Source organism: Phyllostomus discolor, chromosome 12, assembly GCF_004126475.2.
Source record: "Phyllostomus discolor isolate MPI-MPIP mPhyDis1 chromosome 12, mPhyDis1.pri.v3, whole genome shotgun sequence".
Classification (NCBI taxonomy): domain Eukaryota; kingdom Metazoa; phylum Chordata; class Mammalia; order Chiroptera; family Phyllostomidae; genus Phyllostomus; species Phyllostomus discolor.
In genome coordinates, this window is record NC_040914.2 from 16,586,929 (window position 1) to 16,607,832 (window position 20,904).

Here is a 20,904-nt window from a genome sequence, read left to right on the forward strand (position 1 = left end):
ACTTCCGTCTAATTCCACCCTCCCCCACCATCTCCCAGCCCCCCCCCCATCTGTTCTGTGGCCAAGGGTGCGCTGACCCGGTGGGGTTGCCGTGATGGGGGCCACCCTCCCATTGACATATGTGCAAGCTCCGACACTCAGAACTGGGGGCCAAGGGGGGGCCAGAAAGGGGGGTGATGAGGGCTGCTCGGCCCCCACCCCTGCAGGCCGAGTGACAGTCACTTTGCAGGTGCCACCTGCCACTTTGAACTCATCTCCAGATAGAACCTTTATTGAGCATCTGCGCTGCTGAGTGATGTGCCCAACCTGGATCTCTCCACACCAGGCCCCAGGGTGGCTGGGACCACCCTGCCCCGGATGCCCCCGCCTCCCCTGCTTGCTATCCCTAGGGCTGGGGGTTCCCTGGCAGCCCTGGGTGAGACCCGGCGGGGGCCGTGGGCCCGGGCCCATCAGGATCTCTGGACCACCACCTGGAACCTGCCTGGAAGAGAAGGGCCAGCTTTAGCCAGAGGCTCAGATCAGAGGGGAGGCAGGAAGCCCCCTGACCGCTCAGGCCCTGCATCAACAGGCTGGGCTGCCCTGCTGTGCAGAGTGGGCGATGCTCCCTCCCACCTGGCCAGTGTCCCAGGCCGTATGTGACTGGGGCATGGAGGCCACACATGCAGGGGAGGGCCTGGCACAGGCTTCCATGGCATGTGTGGCTCAGGGCCTAACCACGTGCACCTGGGGGCCCAGCAGAGGAAAAAACACCTGTGGTGCAGGCTGCGCCCAAGCAGGCAGGCAGGCTGGCTCGGGGGCCTGTCTGGTGGAGGGCCCTGGGGTCAGCACAGCCCCACACACAGGCTGCGGGTCCCATGGGGTCTGGCTGCCTTTGGAGCCCCCACTTGTGTGACTTCCACGCCTTCCTGGGTTCTCGTGCCGGGAAGAACACTTGAGACCACTCGACCGGGGCTTCACTCCTCCGGTCTGGCGCACGCCGGGGAAGCTGGCTGGGGGACCTCAGGGGCCAGGGGCACGGGTACGCTGTGCCCACTGTGTGGCCTGGCATGTGACTTAAGCTCTCGGGGGCTCAAATTCCCTACCTAAAAACTGGGGCTCAGGGGCCCAGCCCACAGAGTAGGGACAGGGGAGCGTAAAGCCCCCACCACTCGGGGAAGGCAGGGGTACCTCCCACGCCCACAACTCACAGGCTGGCAGGGCTGCCACGGAGGCGGTGACCAGGCTCTTGATGCCCAGTGTGCTGAGGGTGCCACGGAGGAGGCCGCAGGTGAAGGCCAGGAACTGGGGGGGGGGGGGTGGCAGAGGTCACTGGGGGAAAGGGAGGAGGCCGACCCCAGGCCTGGGGAGAGGGCCGAGGGAGCAGGGGAAATGAGTTGGGGGTGTGTCCCAGAGCCCCGCTACCTTGGGTGCTTCCTCCACGTACTGCAGGCCCGAGGCCATCCGGACGAGCAGGGGGAAGCTGCTGTCCTGAAGGACGTAGGTCCCCTGGGGACAGAGCAGAGCCTGTGGGTGCTGGGGCAAGGCCTGGGCATTTGTGGTGGGGGGAAGGGAAACCAGGATGTCTAGGAGCCACCCCTCAAAGCCCCGGCAGCCAGGGCCCTGCCCTCCAGTGCTGCAGAAGGGTCCCCGGGCTCCTGGGCCCAGAGTTGGGGGGTGGGGTGCTGGTCCTGCCCCTCTCTCTGGCTGGGTGACTTCTGGGGTAAAAGGCAGACCAGTTCCTGCCCCCCACTGTGGTGAGAAGCAGCAAGCCGACAGAGCGTAGACACCTAATGGGACCAGGCTGGGACAGGCGGTGTCACCGAGGGAGAGACTGCCTTCTTCCAGCTTGGGGGCCTCATCCTGGGAGGCTCATGGAGACTCTGCAAATAGCTTCAACGCCCTATTGCAACCTCCCCAGGAGCTCCGTCCGCAACAGGGAGCCGGCTGCTGGGTAGGGCACACACCTGGTGGTTGGTGCGGAGGCTGTCCATCTGCTTTTGAAACACGGCCACCCACAGGTCTTTGCACAGGAACTTGAGGACGTCCAGCTCCTCCCTGAGGGCCAGCGTCTCCCGGGGCAGCCTAGGGGGCAGTGGCAGAGGCTGGGGTCAGGCTGGGCCAGGGCAGGGAGGGGAAGCCAGCTGGGTTCCCGCCTAGAACCATGCCGCCCCCACCTCAGGTCCAGCTGGGCAGGAAGGCCCAGGAGGGGCCGGCCCTCACCTCTCACCCAGGGCTTGGCCCACACGGAAGCCCATGCTCTCCAGCACCAGCAGGTTCATCTTCTGTTCCTAGAAGGCCAGGGAAGAGGCTCCGGTGCTCGGCCACCTCCAGCGGGAGCCACCCAGTGTAGCAGCCGCACGGGGACTTCCCCGCCTCAGCGCTGCCAGGCCAGGACAGGCTCCGGCCTGCGGGCTGGCACTGCCCCTCTGTGGGTCCCAGCAGCCCTCAGGGCCAGCTCTCCCTTGTGCCAGGAAACACAGGGGCATTCCCCACACTCAGCCTCCCCTGCACGCCAGCTCTACCCTGGAGCACCCATCACTCATTGTGCGTGCAGCTCCCTGGGGGTCAGTGCTCCCGATACCCTGGGAGTCACGGCGACTTGTCAAGGGCTCCTGTGGCAGCACGGCCTGGGCCTGGCCTGGCCAGCAGAGGGCTGTGAGGGTCCCGAGGATCATCCTCAGGTTCTAAAGTGTCAGCTACCAAGCCTGAAGGACACAGAGGGGCTCTGGGGAGGGAGCTGCTCCCCTGGGTGCTGTGGAAAGGCGGAGGCACTCCAGAGGGGAGGGCAGGCCAGGGGTCCCACAACGGGAGAGGCCTAGCGCTGGGAGGGTAGGGGAGGGGTGCGGAGCAGCTGGAGGGGCAAAGTCTCCCAATTTGCATTTGGGTGAGCAAGAGAGGGCGGGGGAGGCATCCCAACCTTCGGAGACTTTTCTAGTTTGTTTGAGCCAAACTGACGACAATTGCTGGGAAGCAAAATCTCAACGGGCTGAGAACGCTCTGGAGAGTTTCTGCAGCTTCTCTCACAGGTTAGAATCAAAGGAGGAGGCGAGGGGGGCTGCGTGAGATCCGTGGGTAGCAGACTTAGGGGCAGGGGGGACTGGAATCTCTGAGGCCGGACAGAAAGCAAAGCGGAGACACACACTTCTCACACTGGCGGGCACAGGACGGCTGACCGTCAACGCTTACAGCACACAGAGGTGCTGTCTGGGCGACGAGGTGACAGGGAGGGAGCCCCCGAGGGGCCCAGGACTGTGGAAACCTCGGGTTACTCTGAAGAGTATCCCTCGGCGAGGCCTCGGCAGGCCTGGAGGGCATGACTACCCGCCGTCACTGGCTTCCTATTGGGGACATGTATGTTCAGACCCTCCTGTGTGGTCAATGCAGGTCTCTGAGCCTCCAAGGCCGACACGCAGGCCTCCCCTGAGCTTCTTGGGCATCGTACATGGCCCCTTTTCATCCACAGAGGGAGGTCCAGGTTGGGGCATCAGAAATACCAGGGCGGCCTGTGGCCCCAAGCTCAGGAGCGGAGCCCAGGTGGAGAGCAGACCCCGGGGAGGGAGGCCCCAGCCCCTCTCAGGGGGCTGCAGTGCCCAGGCGCCTCCCCTCCACCAGCACCTTCCCTCGGGAATGACCGCTACAGCCTTCTCTCTGGCCCCTGTGACCGCGGAGCCCGCCGCATGCCGAGTGGGCTTCCTCTGCCGAGATCCAGCCTGAGATGATGTCCGGGCCTCCTCGGCAGGCTCCAGGCAGCCTGCTGGGACCCGCCATTCCTCCGCCCGCCTCCCGCATCGCCCACCCAGGGCAGCCTGCCATCCCAGCACCACCACGCCGCACCGTCCCTGACTGGGGACTCGGCTCTGCAAGGCTGGGGACCCAGGCCGGCCCTCAGCAGCCCACACAGGCCCTGGCACCTGGGAGGGAGGCGCTTCAGCAAGACGCTGACCGAGTGAAGGGCGGGTCCACACACGCACCACCTGCGGGTTCTTTACAGAGGGCCCGGCCCCGGTAACGCCCCCTTTTATTACAAAACCACAAGCGTGCGATTCTGTGACATAACAACGTCACGCTCGAGCACACCATGGGACACGTTAGGAGACATGTTCGAATTGAAACCTGAGTGGTCGCACCCGTATCATCGCCCTGCCAGCCACACCCCGGCGGGCGTTACGTCTGCCGGACCCTCCCGCTCAGCTGCACTGACCTCGTGCGGGGGGCTGCATTTCACACTGGACGACGGGCTCGGAGGGGCGAGGGGAGCCTTGCCCCAGGCACCCTCGGCCTCAGGTCTTTCAAACCTGGGCAGGTCTGTCTCCCAAGCCCAGATGGCCAGAGGGGTGGGTGGCCGGGACACCACAGCTGTCCGGGCCCTTGGTGGGTGGCGAGGGCCAAGGCCTGCCTGGCGGGGGGGCCCGAGCACAGGTCACCCGAGTTTCCAAGCCAGGCGCCCTCTCCTTGGCCAGGCCACCGGGCATGCCGGCCGTCGCCCACCACTCTGCTCCACCTGCGGGAACTGGGCCCAGGTGGGAAGGCACCTCAGACCCGCCGGGAGCAGGGGCTCGCTCCCTGGTACAGCCGCCCCACAGGGCAGCCACACAGGGAGGGCGGGGCCTGGTGACACTGGGAGATGAGCTGGGCCTGTGAGGGACACCGAAGGGGACAGGTGCCCAGTGAGGATCAGCTCCTACCCTGACCAGCTGTGGGGCTGGGCAGCAGTCAACCGCCCCGTGCCTCAGTTTCCTCGTGTGTAAAGAGGACAGGGCTGACAGGACCGCTCCCCAGGGTCCTCAGGGAGTAAAGGGGCAGGTGCACTGGGCGCTCCAAGTTGGGCTTGGGGGGCGTTACCACCACAGGCCCCGTGCCAGTCAGCCCAGGGGACAGGCCCTGGCTGGAGGGCAGCCCCACGAAGGAGAAGCTCTGTTCTGGAGCGATGCACCTCGGCTGCTGGAACACTGCCCTCCTGTGTCACCTCCCTTCTAGAAGTGAGCTGCTGGAGCAGGCAGGGGCCAGCACCTCACGGCCCAAGGGCTGCCAGCGTGACGGGGGGACCCAGGACTCTCGGGTTTTGAGGGTGCGTGCAAAGGCCAGAGGGCAGGAAAAAGCAGGGAGAATGGAATTTAGGTCACTGTTCACAGCGGGGACAGTGACAGGAGGTGGAGGCAGGGGAGGTGGCCCCAGCAGACCAGGGTGTGGCGGGTCTGTTCTCCAGTGTGTGACAAAGGCTTCAGGACAGATGGAGGATGACACAGTCCCTGCCCTGGAGGACCTGGCGCCCTAGCGGGGAGCACAAGGGAACTGCTGCAACCTCGGGGCGGGCCCTCTGCGGGGCGGTGGCCGCGTGTCCACCCTGAGTCTGCAGGAAGACTGGAGCACGGGAGGGAGCAGGTGGGAAGGCACCTCAGACCTACCAGGGATAGCAGGCCGGAGAGTCAGCAGGGTCCGCATCCAGGCTGGGGGTGGGGCTGGGGGGAGGTCCAGAAAGGTTCCCACAGTTTGCTTCCCTTCAGTGAGCTTCAGACGGCCTGGGGTTGAATTCTGGCTCCGCCCCTTACAGGACGGGTGGTGCTGGGCAAAGCCTCTCCCTGCCCTGGGCCAGTTTCCCCAGGGAAGTGGGGCTGACTGGTATCCTCGCCTCACAGTGGTGTTGTGACAGCTCTCTCCCTAGCTGTCATTACTGCTGGCCCCCCCACAGGGACCAATTAAGTGTCTGCAGAGCTGAAAAGACTGGGCGTGGGGGGATCTGGAGAAGAATGGGAAAGGAAGGGGGAAGACAGTGGGGAGGGGAGGGGAGGGGTGAGGATGAGCAGGAGACAAGGAAGAGAGGGCGGAGGAGGAAGGGAGCGGAAGCCTACTCACCAGCCTGTGTCACAACCTGTCCCAGACTCAGGACTCAGCGTGAGGTTCCGCCCTTGGGGGTGAGCGTTATGCCCAGGGAGGGCAAGGCAGGCTCTCCCATTCAGCGAACCCTCTGGAACCCACCCAGAGCCAGGGGCGTCTGGGCCCCCACGCCCATGCAGGCCAGTTTACACAACAGCCCCCGAGAGGAAACCGGACGATCAGGACCAGAGGGGAACCCTCGGAGCGGCCTCATCGGCTCATCGCTGTCACGCTGACGCAGCAGCCGGCGAGGAGGAAGGGACAGTCAGACAAAGGGGAGTTCCTGGAAATGAGAGAGATAGCAGCCCACAGAAACGCCTGTTAACAAGGGAGCTGAAAAAGAGACACATCTGCAAGGTACATAAAGCGTCCGGGATTGTCCAGAAAAAACCTGAAGCAGAAGAAATGAGGGAGAGGCTGTGAGACGCGTGGGAGAGATTCAGTCTCCTCTGAGTGCTGGAAGAGGAAGATCCGTGTGGGACTAGGCGGGAAAAGAAACAATCTGAGGGCGGGGAGGGGAGCACGCTGGGCTGAAGGGGCTCACTCTGCGCAGGGCCAGGGCTCCGAGCGGCACGAAGGGAAGGCAGCAAACCAAACCCCCGGCCCGTCCAGTCCCGTCCCAGCCTGACCGCTTCACTGGGAGGACAGTCAGAACCTTCCAGAATGAAGCAGGCGGGAGTCGGGCTGGGCCTGTGTGTCCGGCTGCCTCCTGTCTCTTCACCTGCCAGGACCCTGGTTGCCTGTGGGGCCAGCCTGTGCAGACCCAGGCAGAGGGCCAGGGAAGAGCAGTCCAGGTTCCTATGTTGTTTTATTTTTGATCCTCATCTGAGGATATATATTTATTGATTTTAGAGAGAGAAGGAAGGGGGGAGAGACATCAATGCAAAAGAGAAACATTGATCAGTTGCCTCCAGCATGCGCCCCAACTGGGAATCAAACCTGAAACCTTTGGTGTACAGGACACTCCTACCAACTGCACCACCCAGCCAGGGCTCAGGTTCCTGTCTAAAAAAACCACTGGGGCACTGGCTGGTGTGGCTCAGTGGATTGAGTGTCAGCCTGGGAACCAAAGGGTGGCAGGTTCAATTCCCAGCCAGGGCACATGTCTGGGCTGCAGGCCAGGTCCCCAGTAGAAAGCACATGGGAGGCAACCACACATTAATGTTCCTTTCCTCTCTTTCTCCCTCCCTTCCCCTCTCCAAAAATAAATACCACTGGGAGAGGGGACAAGCTTGAGCCCAGCACACCTCAGTGTAAGCCCCTTATGGCCCCCAGGCCAGAGCCCCAGTTCCCCAGCAGGCACTCCCAGACCCTGCAGCTATGCCCCATCTCAGATGCGCTGCGCTCCCTGCAGGGCACTGCCAGGTTCCTGGGACCCAGCGGGTTTCGTAGGCGGTGGCCCGGAACTGAGAGCTACTACACGGACCACAGGCACTGCACAGAGAAGGGGCCGGCTTGGGTACTCACGGGGCCACCGGCCAGGCCAGCACTCACAGCAGTAGGGGACAGCTCAAGACCTGCTTTCACAGGAATTCACGCCTTTGCCCACAGGCTGTCTTTATTTTTAAAGGCTTCTGAGGCGGAGAAACCACAGCCTCCTCCTCCCTGAGTTGTTCCTGCTTTGGGAACAAAGGCCCTTTGACTTCCTGGCTCTTCCATTCCACCTGTAACCAGTCAGGAGATTCCATTCAGCAGCCACAAATAACCAGACGGGACACGGAGATCACGAAAGAATGACAGTGCCACGGGGACAGAGGTGGACGAGCCACCATCCCTGTCCTCACAGAGTTCTGCAGCTGATGGGCAGACCGGATGCCACGAACGAGTTTGGGGCTCAAAGCCCGAACCTTGCTTTTGCCTCTGACCACGGCTGTGTGGCTCAGGAAAGGCCCTTCCTTGCCAGCACCTCAGTCCCCCCGCCAGCGGACTGTTCTGAGGACGAAATCCAATCACATCTGGTGCTGGGGACACCACCAGTACCCAACAAACAGGAGGCCCATGTGTGGTTCGAACGGACCAAAGAGAAGGAACAGAAAGGAGAGGCTGGGAGCGAAAGAAAGAGAACTGAGAGAAAAGAGTTTTCCAGGACATGACACTGGAAAATGGGGCTCCCGGGTCGAAGGGATGTGGGGACACTGCCAGAGTTCTCAGGCCTGGCCGAGCCTGGAACCACCCAGGAGTTCTCCGAAGGTGGCCAGGCCCCGTCCCAGTCCTGCTCTGCGGCAGCCTCTGGTGCGGGGGGGCCCCCCCCGCACTGGAATGTCAGTGGCAGCAGGCACAGGGCCGCTGGGACTCAGGTGCTCTGAAGGCCTTGTGAGGAGCAAACCCGAGTAACCCAGTGCCTCCCACACTTGCCTGACCACAGGAACCCACTGAGATCCTCCAGGAGCGTGTTGGGGAAGACGCACTGTGGGAAACGCAGGCCGGATTTACAGCACAGACTTTGGAAGCAGGAAGCCCAATTACATTCCTGACTCTGCGGCTTGAGGGTGAGCACTCTGTCCATCAGAGCCTCTGCTCTTCATCTGCAAAAGGACAGGGTCATGCCGCCCTTGGGGCGTGGTTAGGGGGATCCGTAAGATCACGGGTGTGAAACCATGGGAAACACTCACACGTGGTAGGTGCTGGTTTTGGTCACACTACTAAATGAAGCCCAGTCCCCACCCCACACTCCTCGGCACAGGGGCTGCATCCAATCCCTCAACAAATCCATGCAGAGGGCCTACTATGTGCAAAAGACCTACTATTGGATCAACACAGACCTGATCCCAGCCCACACAGCACACAGTCTGACAGAGGAGACAGATGTGAATCAAAGGGTCATACAAATACATGAATCATGTATCTACTTCTTGAGAGTGGTGAGGGCTACCAAGGAAAAACAGGGAGGGGGCTGCAAGACCATAACAAGGATACTTGACTTCTGGGGGCTCAGGGAAGGCTTCCCTGAAGGGCCATTTCAGCCAAGATGGGAAGAATTAGTAAGTGGAAACACAGTGAAGCTATGACAGGTGAATGAGCTGCAAGGTGAGGAAGGAGGCTGGTACAGGGGGGAAGAGCAGGGAGCCTGGACAAGGCAGGAGAGGGGGCAGATTTAGACAACAGAATGAGCAGGGCCTGGCTGAGGGCTGGAGGTGATGGAGAAACGGCGGGTATCAGGGACCACTGAGTTTCTGGCTTGCGAGACAGGACAGATGGGCTGCTGAGACATTGCAACCCCCGTCTCCAACACACGGGCCAATGCACACTCCCTCTCCCGTGCTTTTCCTTCCGTACCGCATTTTCCCAATGTGCTATACATTTTAGGCCTTTCGCTTATTTGCCTGTCTCCCCCAACTACAACATAAGCAACAGGAGGGCAAGGGCTTTTGACTGGTTCGCTGAGTTAACCCCAATGCTAACAGCAGGGCCTGGCACCTTGCAGGTTTTAGTTAAACGTGTGTTGAATGAACTCTGAAAAAACTACGTTGAGATCATAACATGCAATAGCCTCCTTAGGACCCCTAAACTGGGATGAAAACTTAAGCCAATGACAATGTCTGGCATATACACAATGATGATCACAGTAAGAATAATAACAGAAAAAATGAGCACGGCCCCATTTATTAAGCATCCACTCTCCCCAGTCCCCTTTCTTCTTGGGTAACAGAGTTTGCACCAAGAGATCCCATGTTTACGCTAAGAGCTTGAAAGCTTGAGGGTGTTTGTACTTTATGAGGACCAACTTCCAAAGTGCTAAGCATGCTCCTACTTCGGGATTTCGCACCTCTTCCTGGCATGCTTATCCCTGGGGCTTGCTTCCTCCCTTCTCTCCCTTCAAAATGCCCTCCTCCATCATCTACCACTCCATACATTTTCCTTCCCTGACTTTATTTAAGTTGTCTTTGTAGAACTTTCCACTAGCTGGTGGCATGTTTTATTTATTGTTTGACAACCCCACTGAAATGTAAGCTTTGCGAGAACACTCAAACAGTGCCTGGAATATAACAGGCGTTCAATACGTGTTGAATTAATAAATGTCCCATTCTGACACTTAGGTGCTGTTATGATGCTCGTTTTACAAGGGAAGAAACTGAGGCACAAACAGACTGGCTCTTACACCTAGGGAGTGACGACGGCAGGATTCAACCCAGAAGTCCTCAGTACACATCCTTAATAGTAATCACTATAATTACTGCCCGCTTATTCTTGTGTTAGGCTTTTAGCTCAGATCTCACCTCGAGCTATTCGTTCAATTCTAGAAGTAATCAGTGATGCCAGCCCGGCTGCCCGCCCCCCCCCACCCCCCCGCACTTTACAAAAGAGGAAGTCAGTGCCCCAGGTCTCCCAGCGAGGCAGGGGCGGGGCAGGAGTTCGATCCCGGCCGCTGCCGCGCCCTCCGTGCTCCCTGGGGCCTTGACCCCCGCCTTCCCGCCACCATCCGCGCCTCCTCCTCCCCCCGCGCACGAAGCCTGCTCACCCCGGGCCCGGGATCGGGGTCGGCTTCGTGTGCCCACAACTCCGCCACCATCTCCGTGTGTAGAAACTCGAACAGCACCGCGTCCACCATTTGTCTGCCTCGCGCGCTTAACTACAGCCCAGCGCTTTGTGTTCTCATTGGCCCGGGTGAACTAGCTCCGCCTCCTGCACGCACGTGAACCCGCCTACTTATGCTTTCATTGGTTTTTCAGACTAGCTCCGCCTTCCTTTCCGGACTCACGTGGTGTGTTCATGAACTTGGGAGATTGCCTTCCAAGTTTTCGGGTCCTCTAGCATAGTCATTGGCCGAATCACTGGCTACATGTGACGTAACTTGTTGTTTTAAAAATCCTTGTTTGTCCTCTTGCCTCGTAGCACAACCCGGAAGCGCCAGCTAAAACACTTTTCTATTGGTCGCACCTCTATTCACGCGACTCTTCACACCCTCCCACAAAGTTAATCTTAAGTGCTTGCTTCCCGGTTGGTAACCGAGCGGCCGATATGATTGGCCAACACCGGTCCAAACTGCTGCCCTATTGGTTGCGGCTTCCACCGAACAGACTCCGTACTTCCGCTGGGTAGCGCCTTCCACTGGTTCCTTGCTTCCTAGACCCGGTAAGGTCTTCGGTGTTAGCGGTACTATACGTGCACCCTTCGGAGTCCCGCTGGATTGTCACTCCTGTGACCCTGGCACTGCCTTCTGAGCGGTTCGAGGAGACTGTGTGCTTCCGGATGTAGCCTCTGTCAGGAGGCAAAATCGGAAAGAAGACAGTTTGGGATTCTGGGAGCTGCGGCCTTGATCAAACTGGTCCTGTTCCCTATCAGTACACTGGGGAGGCTGGGGTCCAATAGCCCGGATTGTTGCCGGCAGGGGTGATGAATCTGCTAAGATAGTGGAGGGCCAGGGAATCCAGAAACTGCGCCTATTAACTACCGCCGGGCGCCCGCCTCTCATGCCGTGCCTTTGTTCTCCCTAGCTCGGGGACATGGCGTCTCAGGGTCGTCGGCGAAGGCCGCTGCGGAGGCCTGAGACGATGGTGCGCGGGGAGGCGGCCGAGACAGATTCAGAGCTTTCTGCAACCTCGTCGGAAGAGGAGCTGTACCTGGGACCCTCGGGCCCAACGCGCGGCCGCCCCACCGGGCTACGTGTGGCCGGGGAAGCCGCGGAGACCGACTCGGACACGGAGCCGGAACCGACGGCCGCACCGAGGGACCTGCCTCCGCTCGTGGTGCAGCGAGAAACGGCCGGGGAAGCCTGGGGTACCGAGGAGACCCCAGCAGCCGCCCCTGCGCTCTCGCTGCTGCAACTCCGGCTGGCGGAGAGCCAGGTGCGCCTGGACCACGACGTGGCAGCCGCCGTGAGCGGCGTGTACCGCCGGGCGGGTCGGGATGTGGCTGCCCTGGCTGGTAGGCTGGCGGCTGCCCAGACGGCGGGGTTGGCGGCCGCCCACAACGTGCGCCTGGCGCGGGGGGACCTCTGCGCGCTGGCCGAGCGCCTGGACATCGTGGCCAGCTGCTGCCTGCTGCCCGACATCCGTGGCGTGCCGGGGACTGAGCCCAAGCAAGACCCGGGACCGCGGGCCTAGCCATGACCCGCCTGACTCTGCATCCCCCGGAAGCCCTTGTGACCTGCCTCTGTACCCTGTACAGCCCCCATCCCGTATTGTTGTCACCCTCAGGGCTAACCCCACCCCGTGGACAACATTGCGCATGTGTGTGTGTGTTGATGGGGGGTGGGGTAATGGTGCTCAGACCCCACCTTGCGTCTGGTTTCTCCAGGTTGTCCTGGCCCTTCTCCCTGGTTCCTGGCAGCCTGTGTCTGAGCCTTGGCTCCAGCACCTGGGTAACTGGCTCCTCGATCTGTCTCCATCCTGGGTGCTGGCTGTGCCCACCTTTCCCTGCGCTCTGCTTTTCTAAGTTTGGTTTCTGCTCCCAGGGTCTGATGCTGCTTCCACAGGAGCCCCAGCATCTATTTGTTGGGGCTGTCACCTTCTCCCCTCCGACACTGCACTCTGCTGGATGGTGTATCCCACAGGCTCCGAGCTTCCTAGCCAGGTTCCCTGGCGCCTTCCTTCACCCCAGTGGCTCTGCCTTTACTCTTAGCTACACTTCTAGAATTTTGTCTGCCTGGGCTGGACCCTCCAGCGTTGTCCCTGGTTCCATCTCCTAGTTTTAGTCCTTGCTCTGCCATCTCCTGCTCCTTTTCCTTGGGCTTAGCCACTCCCCGTCAGCCTGATCTCATCTCCTGGGTCCAGTGTTACCCTTAGGATTGGTTTTGCTTCTGTTTTGCTTTTCCCATCCACCTTATACTACCTGCCTGTTCCTGGGCCTCAGAAACCCACTGAGGCTTCTGTCATCAGGCCCAAGATGGGGGTCCCTCCTGACCCAAGGTGTCCTCCAGCCCTCTCTTGGGGGTCAAGATGGCATCTCCTCCAGACCCAAGTTGGTGGGCCCTCCGCCCTCTCCAGGCCAAAGTAGAACTTTGTGCCTGAGCTCCAGATACAAAACGGGCCTCCTCCCGACTGTCCAGGCAGATAATGGCACCTTCACTTAGGGCTCAACGCAGGCTGCCCTGCTGCTTTGGATGCAGTGATACTGCTTTTCAGATTCAGGCCACACGCACAGAGTTTGTTCATCGTGTTGACCCCTGGATACTAAGAGGACTTGGATTTCTGTTCCTCCTTCTGGCCACAGCCCTAATACCTCAGTCTTGTGCACATTTATTCCCGTCTCCACTCTTTCGTCCCAACCTAAAGCTGAGAGCTGAATCCCCAGCATGGAGAAGTTGGGGAAGAGAACTCTATGGCAGACTCATTAAAACGTGCAACATTTACTGACATGGTCAGTTCCTCTTATCCCTCCACCTGTGCTGGGTGGGTTGGTTAGCTCCCAGGGTCTGATGCTGCTTCCACAGGAGCCCCAGCATCTATTTGTTGGGACTGTCACCTTCTCCCCTCCGACACTGCACTCTGCTGGATGGTGTATCCCACAGGCAGAGGGTGGGTCGATTTCTCTGAGAAATGAGGATCCTAAGAGAAGGATCCTTCCTGCCTGGCCTGTTGAAGGTGAAGCTGTAGCTGGCAGTGAGGGCCCCGAGTGTTCTGGGTCTTTTTTTTTTTTTTGCCTGGTTCTGCATTTGTATTCCGTGGCACACGTTTGCAGGGCACCTGTTCCGTGTTTGCCCTGTGTGGGGCACACTGGGAGCCTCAGCCAGTCCGGGCCCTCGCCGAGCTCACAGGCCACTGCGAGAGACAGATATTAATAAAATACTCTCATAAATAAATGGGCAGTTTTAATAATTACGACTTACAGTTTTGATTTTCCTGTCACTATGATTAGTGTCATAAAGAGGTACAGGAGTTTTGTGAGGGTGTAACCGCCCTCTGGCAACTGCGTCTGTGGAGACAGATGGGGGAGGTCAGATGGCTTTGCTGAGGAAGCAATGAGTGAGTTTGAGCTGAACCCTCAAGGTATAAAGAGATGAAACGAGTGGAGAGAGTTGCAGGCAGGAGGAACAGCATATGCAAAGGCCCTGAGTCAGAAGGGAGTGTAACCTGTTTAAGTAACAGAAGAAGTGACCACAGACCGGGAAATTGGCCCTGAGTAGCATCTGGGAGGAGGGCATACAAAGGTTTAGCAAGGGCAGCGAAAATAGGAACCCGTTGGCAGCAATAGCCCACTGCCCCTGGAGAGTTTTATAACTGCTTTTTTGTGGAGAGGGAGAGACAATTGAGTCAAGGTGTTTTGGGGGGTAAATTTTTGCATGCCTTGAGGTAACTCACATCCCAAGTAGGTGACAGTTGTTTGCACCTGTTGAAGTTTAGGTCTGGAGGCTTTCTGGCCCCTTCAGCTAGTGCCTTCGGGAGAGTGAGGGACTCAAATAAGGTCCCCCTGCCTAATCTGGTTACAGAGGAAGAGATCATCAATATGTTGAACAAGGATGCGGCCTAAGCTTTAAGAACTCTGAAGGGGGAGCCCTGGCTGGGTAGCTCAGTTAGTTAGAGTGCGGTCCCAACACAACAAGGTTGCAGGTTCGATCCCCGGTCAGGGCACATACAAGACTAAACCAATGAATGCATAAATACATGGAACAACAAATCAATGTCTTTCTTCTTTCTCCCCCTTTCACTCTCTCTAAAATCAATAAATAAGAAATTTAAAAGAACTTGGGAAGTATAGAGGAAGACAGCAACATCCCTGAGGCATGGAAGTCTATGTTAATCATCTTTCTCTTAACATAACTGCAGAGAGAAACTGCGAGTCAGGACGCAAAGGGATGGCAAACAAAGTGGAGTGGAGGCAACCACTGTAAACCAGATGCCATCGGCAGGACAGGCTGTGAGCGCGGGTGAGAGACTGCAAGGGGACGAGTAGTCACCGAAGTTCGTCAGTAGATTTGATTTTCTTCTGAGTCAAATTTCCCTTCCCCCAATTACAAGCCAGGTTGGAGTATTGCATGGTGAGGAGGGAGAGGTGAGAACACCCTGCTGTTCCAGAGAGTCCGTTACAGGTTTGATTCCTTGTTAGGGCAAATAAGAATGAGAAGGAATGGGAATTGGGCTACATATGCAAAAGGGTTTATTCCTTTCCTAGACACTGCCTATGAGTTCTGCACTTAGTAGTAATGCAAGCCCGTTCACACATGAGCCCCAAGACTAATCAGAACATATTTTAAGGTTGGGTCCTCTTCAGATGAATTTAATCGACGTGGCTGTTCGTTAGGGCAAGTAGGAAGTTTGAGGTTTGGTCTCAGGGCAGGGACATAAAAACACTTTTTAAATTATATTATGGTGGCATTAAATTTTAACACCAAATCTCTAGCTAGAAGGTTTGCTGGTGAGGAATCTGAAACTAGGAAGGCACGTAGGTGTAAAGAGGCAAAGAAACAGGTTTCCCAGAGATTCCCAACAGCTTGAATGGAAGGAGAGGTGACGGGTACAGACCAGTCCTCCAAGTGGTGCTAGGAAAAGTTGCACCAGTGCCAGTGAGGAAATCCACTGCCTGGTCCTCTGAGTTAAGTCAGGGAGCTAGGTTGTGACTAATGACTGACTAAGTCCTCAATCAGGAATTGTCCCACAGAAGAGGAAAAAGGACCCTGTGAGGCCCTGGCCAGGTAGCTCAGGTGGTTAGAGCATCATTCTGATACATCAAGGTTGTGGGCTCAATTCCCTGGTCAGGGCACACATACAAGAATCAGCCAATGAGCCCTGGCTAGTGTAGCTCAGTGGATTGGGTACGGGCTGCAAACCAAAGGGTCACAGGTTCGATTCCCAGTTAGGGCACATGCCTGGGTTGTGGGCCTGGTCCCCAATGGGGGCCACATAGGAGGCAACCATACATTGATGTTTCTCTCCCTCTCTTTCTCCCTCCTGCCCCCTCTCTCTAAAAATAACTAAATAATTAATTTAAAAAGTAAAAGAAAGCTGCTTAAAAAATAATCAGCCAATGAGTTGTCAATAAGTGGAGCAGCGAATCCGTGTTTGTTTCTCCCTAAAGTCAATCAATCAATAAAGAAATTTTTTTAATGACTCTCTGAGGACACTGGGGCATAGGGAGATCGATATGTGAGTTTTCCTTTCTTTGAAGTGCAGGGCAACTGCTGGCCCCATGTCTGGCTTTTCACAGCGTCTGCCCTTGTCTTGAGACAAATCAGTGAGGCTCCGCTCTGCAGCTGGCCAGGCGAGAACAGTGGGTGGACCTAGAATCATCTTCCGTTTTCCTACAGACTCAGCTGGCAAAGTGCAGACTGTTGATTTTCATTCTTTTTCCTCCTGTTTTCTGCTATTTTCGAAGCATTGAGAAGCAGTTTCTATAATAACACTGAGAGATTGTCCAGCCCAGCCAACCACACTATTTATTTTAGTATATTTTATTATGTTATTACAGTTCCACTTTTACCCCCTTTGCTCCCTCCATCTGGTCCCCCCCTTCCTTCCAGCATCTCCCCGCACTTAGTTCATGTCCATGGGTCGTGCATGTAAGTTCTTTGGCTTCTCCATTTCCCTACTATTCTTAACCTCCCCCCTGACTATTTTTTATGCTTTTTAATCCCCGCACCTTTCCCCTCATTTTCCCCCTTCTCCCTCCCCACTGATGGACCTCTAAATGATCTCCATACCTATGACTCTGTTCCTGTTCTGGTTGTTTGCTTTGTTTGTTTGTTTTAGGTTTCAGTTGTTGATAGCTGTGAATTTGTTGCCTTTTTAATGTTCATAGTTGTTGGGGTTTTTTTTTAAAGATTTTATTTATTTACTTTTAGAGAGGGAAGGGAGGGAGAGAGAGAGAGAAAGAGAGAGAGAAACATCAATGTGCGGTTGCTGGGGGTTATGGCCTGCAACCCAGGAATGTACCCTGGCTGGGAATCGAACCTGGGACACTATAGTTGTTGTTTTTTAAGATTTTATTTATTTTTGAGAGAGGAAGGGAGAGAGAAAGAGAGGGAGAGACACATCAATGTGTGGTTGCCTCTTCTGCATCCCCAACTGGGGACCTGGCCTGCAACCCAGGCATGTGTCCTGACTGGGAATCGATCCAGTGACCCTTTGCTTTGCAGTCTGGCATTGAATCCACTGAGCCACACCAGCCAGGGCTTTCATCCACTTTTTTTTTTTACCTGTGTCATCTTTTCTCTTACTAATTTATAAAAAATCATTATATATTAGGCATATAATTTCATGTGTCACACATGTTGCCATTTAATTTTGTTTGAAGTTTGATGACTTTATGATGTTTTTAAACGTACTAAATTTTATCTGCTCCCACACTTATTGCTGCTGGCTCTTGTCTTTATATTTATGGTGAATATTCCCATTACAAATTGTTGAATGAAGTCAGGAAGGGTCCAGAGGCTTTGCAAAACCATCAGAGGTGGGTGCCTGGGGAGGCTGGGTGTTGCTGTGCAGACGGCCTTGCAGGAGGAGCTGGGAGCCGAGGAAGCCATGTGCATTGCAGGAACCTGCTGCGCGAGCACCGCAAATGCGCTATTCTGGATTTGTCTCTGTGCTCGAGCAGATTTCTAGCCATCGATGTAAGAAATATCCAAAGCTGTAGATAAGTTTTTTTTTTTTTTTAAGATTTTATTTATTTATTTTTAGAGAGGGAAGGGAGAGAGACAGAGACAGAGACATCAATGTGCGGTTGCTGGGGGTTATGGCCTGCAACCCAGGAATGTACCCTGGCTGGGAATCGAACCTGGGACACCCTGGTTCCCAGCCCGCACTCAATCCACTGAGCTATGCCAGCCAGGGGTTGTAGATAAGTTTTATGAGATTATTTAAGCCAAACTGAGGACAACTGTTGGGAAATCTTAACAGATTGAGAAAATGCTCCAAAGCATGGCAGTTTTGCAGCTTATTTTATGTATTTACAATCCCAGGAGGGAGACATAAGGAGGACTACGTGAAATTCCTTGGTGGTAGATCAGACAGACCGGAGAAAGCAAAGCAGGGAGAACTCTGAGATTGGGTAAAGAGTAAAATGGAGACACATCCATCTCCCACAGGTGGATCCAGGGTAGTTAATAATGACATTTACAGAACATAGAGGTGGTATTCAAGGAACTGGATGACAATCGGGTTCTATGGTCTCTGCTCTGGTGCCGTGGGTGTCTCCTGAGGGGACCAGAAAAGGAGATCACTCTGATATTTCAAAGATATGTTATCTTAGATGCAAAAAGACAACAGAGCCCTGGCTGGTGTGGTTCAGTGGGGTGAGTGCTGGCCAGAGAACCAAAGCGTCGCTGTTTTAATTCCTAGTCAGGGCTCAGGCCTGGGTTGTGGGCCAGGTTCCCCAGTAGGGGGCGCGCAAGAGGCAACTAATCGATGTATCTCTGGCACATCGATGTTTCTCTCCCTCTCTCCTTCCATCCCCTCCCCGTCTCTCTGAAAATTAATTAATTCTGCTTTTACCACTCTGTAATGACCCTTTGAAGCCTCAAGTCACTGGACCTCCTCTCTAGCTGTCTGTCTCATGTACGCGTGTTCCCTTCCCGTCTCTGCTCTACTCCCGCATGTGGGCTCTTTGATTCTCGCAGGTGTGCGGGCTTCCTTCAGAAATGCATGTATTGAATTTGGTTATTTCCTCTTGCTAGTCTGTCTCGTGTCTGTTTGGCTATTGGGCCAGACTGAAGAGCCTCGAGTGTGGAATATATATAGGAAGGTGGCAAAGGGGGCTTTATGTGGTTGTGGATTTTAGTTTATTTTTAAATTTTATTTTATTGATGTTTGGGAGAGAGAGAGGAAAGGGAAGAGAGAGAAACATCAATTTGTTGTTACACTTATTGATGTATTCATTGGTTGCTGCTTCTACATGCCCTAACTGTGGATCGAACCCATAAACTTGGCATTACCGGGAAGGTGCTCTAACAAACTGAGCTACCCAGTCAGGGCTGGATTTTAATTTTTTGTTCTGATTTTTTTTTGTTTTTTGTTTTTTAACCCCCACCTAAGGATGTGCTTATTGATTTCAGAGAGAGAGAAACATAGATCAGTTGCCTCCCATAAGCACCCGGCCGCTCCAACCAACTGAGCCACACCAGCTGGGAACGATTTCTATTTTTTTATTTTTTTGAGGGAGGCCCGAAGGCTGGTCCAGAAGTTCTTTCGTTTGATCGTAGGTACCAGTAAGACATTTGTTTAGGATGAGTGCTCTCTAAAATTTATTTCAAATGCAAAAGTTTTTCCAAACACAAGGATCCCTCATCTGGCCATTCAAAGGTGTGTGCATTTCTATAGAGATTCAGTCCAATAAGCCTTTTCACGGAAAGCCCCAGGGGTAATTTTCCTGGTTTAGAATACATTTTTACCATGGATGCAAGAGACGTCCCCAAAGTGGGTGCAGAAGATGGAGCCCCCATGATCCAAAAGGCTGTAACCACAGAATCAGGCCAAAGTCCTATCCTATTTTTAAGAAGATACTCAGTTTGTTGCCTTTCAAAGTCAACAGAACAAAATCATGTGGCTGAAATATGCACAGAGAAAAAGAACTTTGACCGCCAGGTGCACGCTGACCTAAAGTCTCCCCTGCCCCTCATGGAATTGAAGTATAACTGAGTAGAGACTTAACTTTTTTATCTGTTTTCCTTTCTTTAATTTTGTCTTTTTTTAATTAGTTTATTTTTAGACAGAGGGGAAATGAGGGAGAGAAACATCAATGTGTGGTTGGTTGCCTCTCATGCGCCCCCTACTGGGGACATGACCCACAACCCAGGCATGTACCCTGACTGGGAATCGAACCAGCGACCCTTTGGTTCTCAGGCTGGCGCTCAATCCATAGAGCCACACTAGCCAGGGCAAGGTCAGTTGTTCTTTACAGGGCTGGAAAGAGCATTCAATGGGGGAAAGGATGGTCTTTTTGGGAAATGGTGCTGGAAACACCAGATATTCACATGCAAAAAAAAAAATGAAGTTGGTCCTTTACCTTATACCTTATACAAATGTTAAAATGAACCAAAGATCTAACACAGAGATAAAACTATACTACTTTTAGAGAAGAAAATATTCACAAATCATACATCTGGTAGGGGATTTGTATTCAGCATATATAAAAACACCTACAACTCAGCAACAAAGAAACGAATGGCCCCATTCAAACATGGGCAGACCTTTCTCCAAGGAAGCTATGCAATGCAAACGGCCCACAAACCCATGCAAAGATCGATGTTCACTAAGGAAGTGCAACTCAAAAGCATGGTCAGACCCCACATCCCTCTGCATGAGGATGGCCATTGCATAAAACAACAGCAGAAAGTCGCAGTGTTGGCGAGGATGACAAGAAATCACAACCCACGTACACTGCTGGTGGGAATGCAAAATGGTACAGCCCCTCTCGAAAACAGTATGGAGGTCCGTCAGAAAGTTAAATACAGAATTACTGTATGATCCAGCAATCCCACTTCTTGGTATATATACCCAAAAGAAGAGAAAGCAGGGACTCAAACAGATACCTGCGGGGAAATGTTCCTGGTAGATTAGCCACAGTGGCAAAAGGCAGAAACATCCCAAATGTCCACCAACAGGTGAATGAATAAGCAAACTGATATCACGTGCAAAGGAATGGTGCTCAGCTGTAAAAGGGGATGAGGTTCTTTTTATTTTTTTTTTAAGATTTTATTTATTTATTTTGAGAGAGGGGGGAAGGGAGGGAGAAAGAGAGAGAGACACACATCCATGTGTGGTTGCATCTCACACACCCCCTACTGGGGACCTGGCCGGAAACCCAGGCCCTGACTGGGAATCGAACCAGTGACCTTGCAATTCTCGGGCCGGTACTCCATCCCCTGAGCCATGGCAGCCAGGGGGGATGAGGTTCTGATACATGTTGTACCACAGAAGAACACCGAACACATTATGCTGAGCGAAATAAGCAAGACACTAAAGGACAGATATCTACCATCTCTCTTATGTGAGGCATCTGGAATATGTGATTTTGTCAACACAGAAAGTATTGATAGAATAAAGGTGACCGGGACCTGAAGGAAAGAAGGACGGGAGTGATCTTTTAGTGGGTCCAGAGTTCTTCTGGGTCATGAAATATTCCTGGAACTAGATGGTGGTGATGGTTGCACAACATTGCGAATATGCTTTGTGTCGATGA

At 54.9% G+C, this 20,904-nt stretch overlaps 2 protein-coding genes across 4 annotated transcripts; one reads left to right on the top strand and one right to left on the bottom strand.

The window, feature by feature from the left end:
* Nucleotides 1-246: 246 nt before the first annotated feature.
* Nucleotides 247-10,740, bottom strand: TRAPPC6A (trafficking protein particle complex 6A). Of its 2 annotated transcripts, none has more exons than XM_036013088.1 (6): nt 10,313-10,740; nt 2,200-2,267; nt 1,944-2,061; nt 1,402-1,503; nt 1,188-1,281; nt 247-481 (listed from the first exon to the last, which is right to left on the bottom strand). In XM_036013088.1, exons 1-6 carry the CDS (start codon nt 10,400-10,402, stop codon nt 450-452), a joined length of 504 nt encoding a protein of 167 aa, XP_035868981.1. In that variant the 5' UTR covers nt 10,403-10,740; the 3' UTR covers nt 247-449. The 2 variants fall into 2 exon arrangements, with proteins under 2 accessions (XP_035868981.1, XP_028385858.1); XM_028530057.2 differs by having other exon boundaries at nt 259-481; nt 1,402-1,485; nt 10,313-10,470.
* Nucleotides 10,741-10,829: 89 nt separating this feature from the next.
* On the top strand, nt 10,830-13,610 carry BLOC1S3 (biogenesis of lysosomal organelles complex 1 subunit 3). 2 transcript variants are annotated; one of them, XM_036013087.1, is made up of 3 exons: nt 10,830-10,926; nt 11,289-13,184; nt 13,310-13,610. In XM_036013087.1, the coding sequence occupies exon 2, from the start codon at nt 11,298-11,300 to the stop codon at nt 11,895-11,897; it is 600 nt and encodes a 199-aa protein (XP_035868980.1). In that variant the 5' UTR covers nt 10,830-10,926; nt 11,289-11,297; the 3' UTR covers nt 11,898-13,184; nt 13,310-13,610. The 2 variants fall into 2 exon arrangements, with proteins under 2 accessions (XP_035868980.1, XP_035868979.1); XM_036013086.1 differs by having other exon boundaries at nt 10,865-13,184.
* The last annotated feature ends 7,294 nt before the right edge of the window (nt 13,611-20,904 follow it).

Bases quoted from the DNA above. Each gene is read 5' to 3' on its own strand.
- BLOC1S3 (XM_036013087.1), top strand. From the start codon at position 11,298: ATGGCGTCTCAGGGTCGTCGGCGAAGGCCGCTGCGGAGGCCTGAGACG.
- TRAPPC6A (XM_036013088.1), bottom strand. From the start codon at position 10,402: ATGGTGGACGCGGTGCTGTTCGAGTTTCTACACACGGAGATGGTGGCG. The intron at 1,504-1,943 runs GTGTGTGCCCTA...CAGCACCCACAG, and splicing joins GCCTCCGCACCAACCACCAG to GCTCTGCTCTGTCCCCAGGG. The intron at 1,282-1,401 runs GTAGCGGGGCTC...CCCCCCCCCCAG, and splicing joins ACGTGGAGGAAGCACCCAAG to TTCCTGGCCTTCACCTGCGG.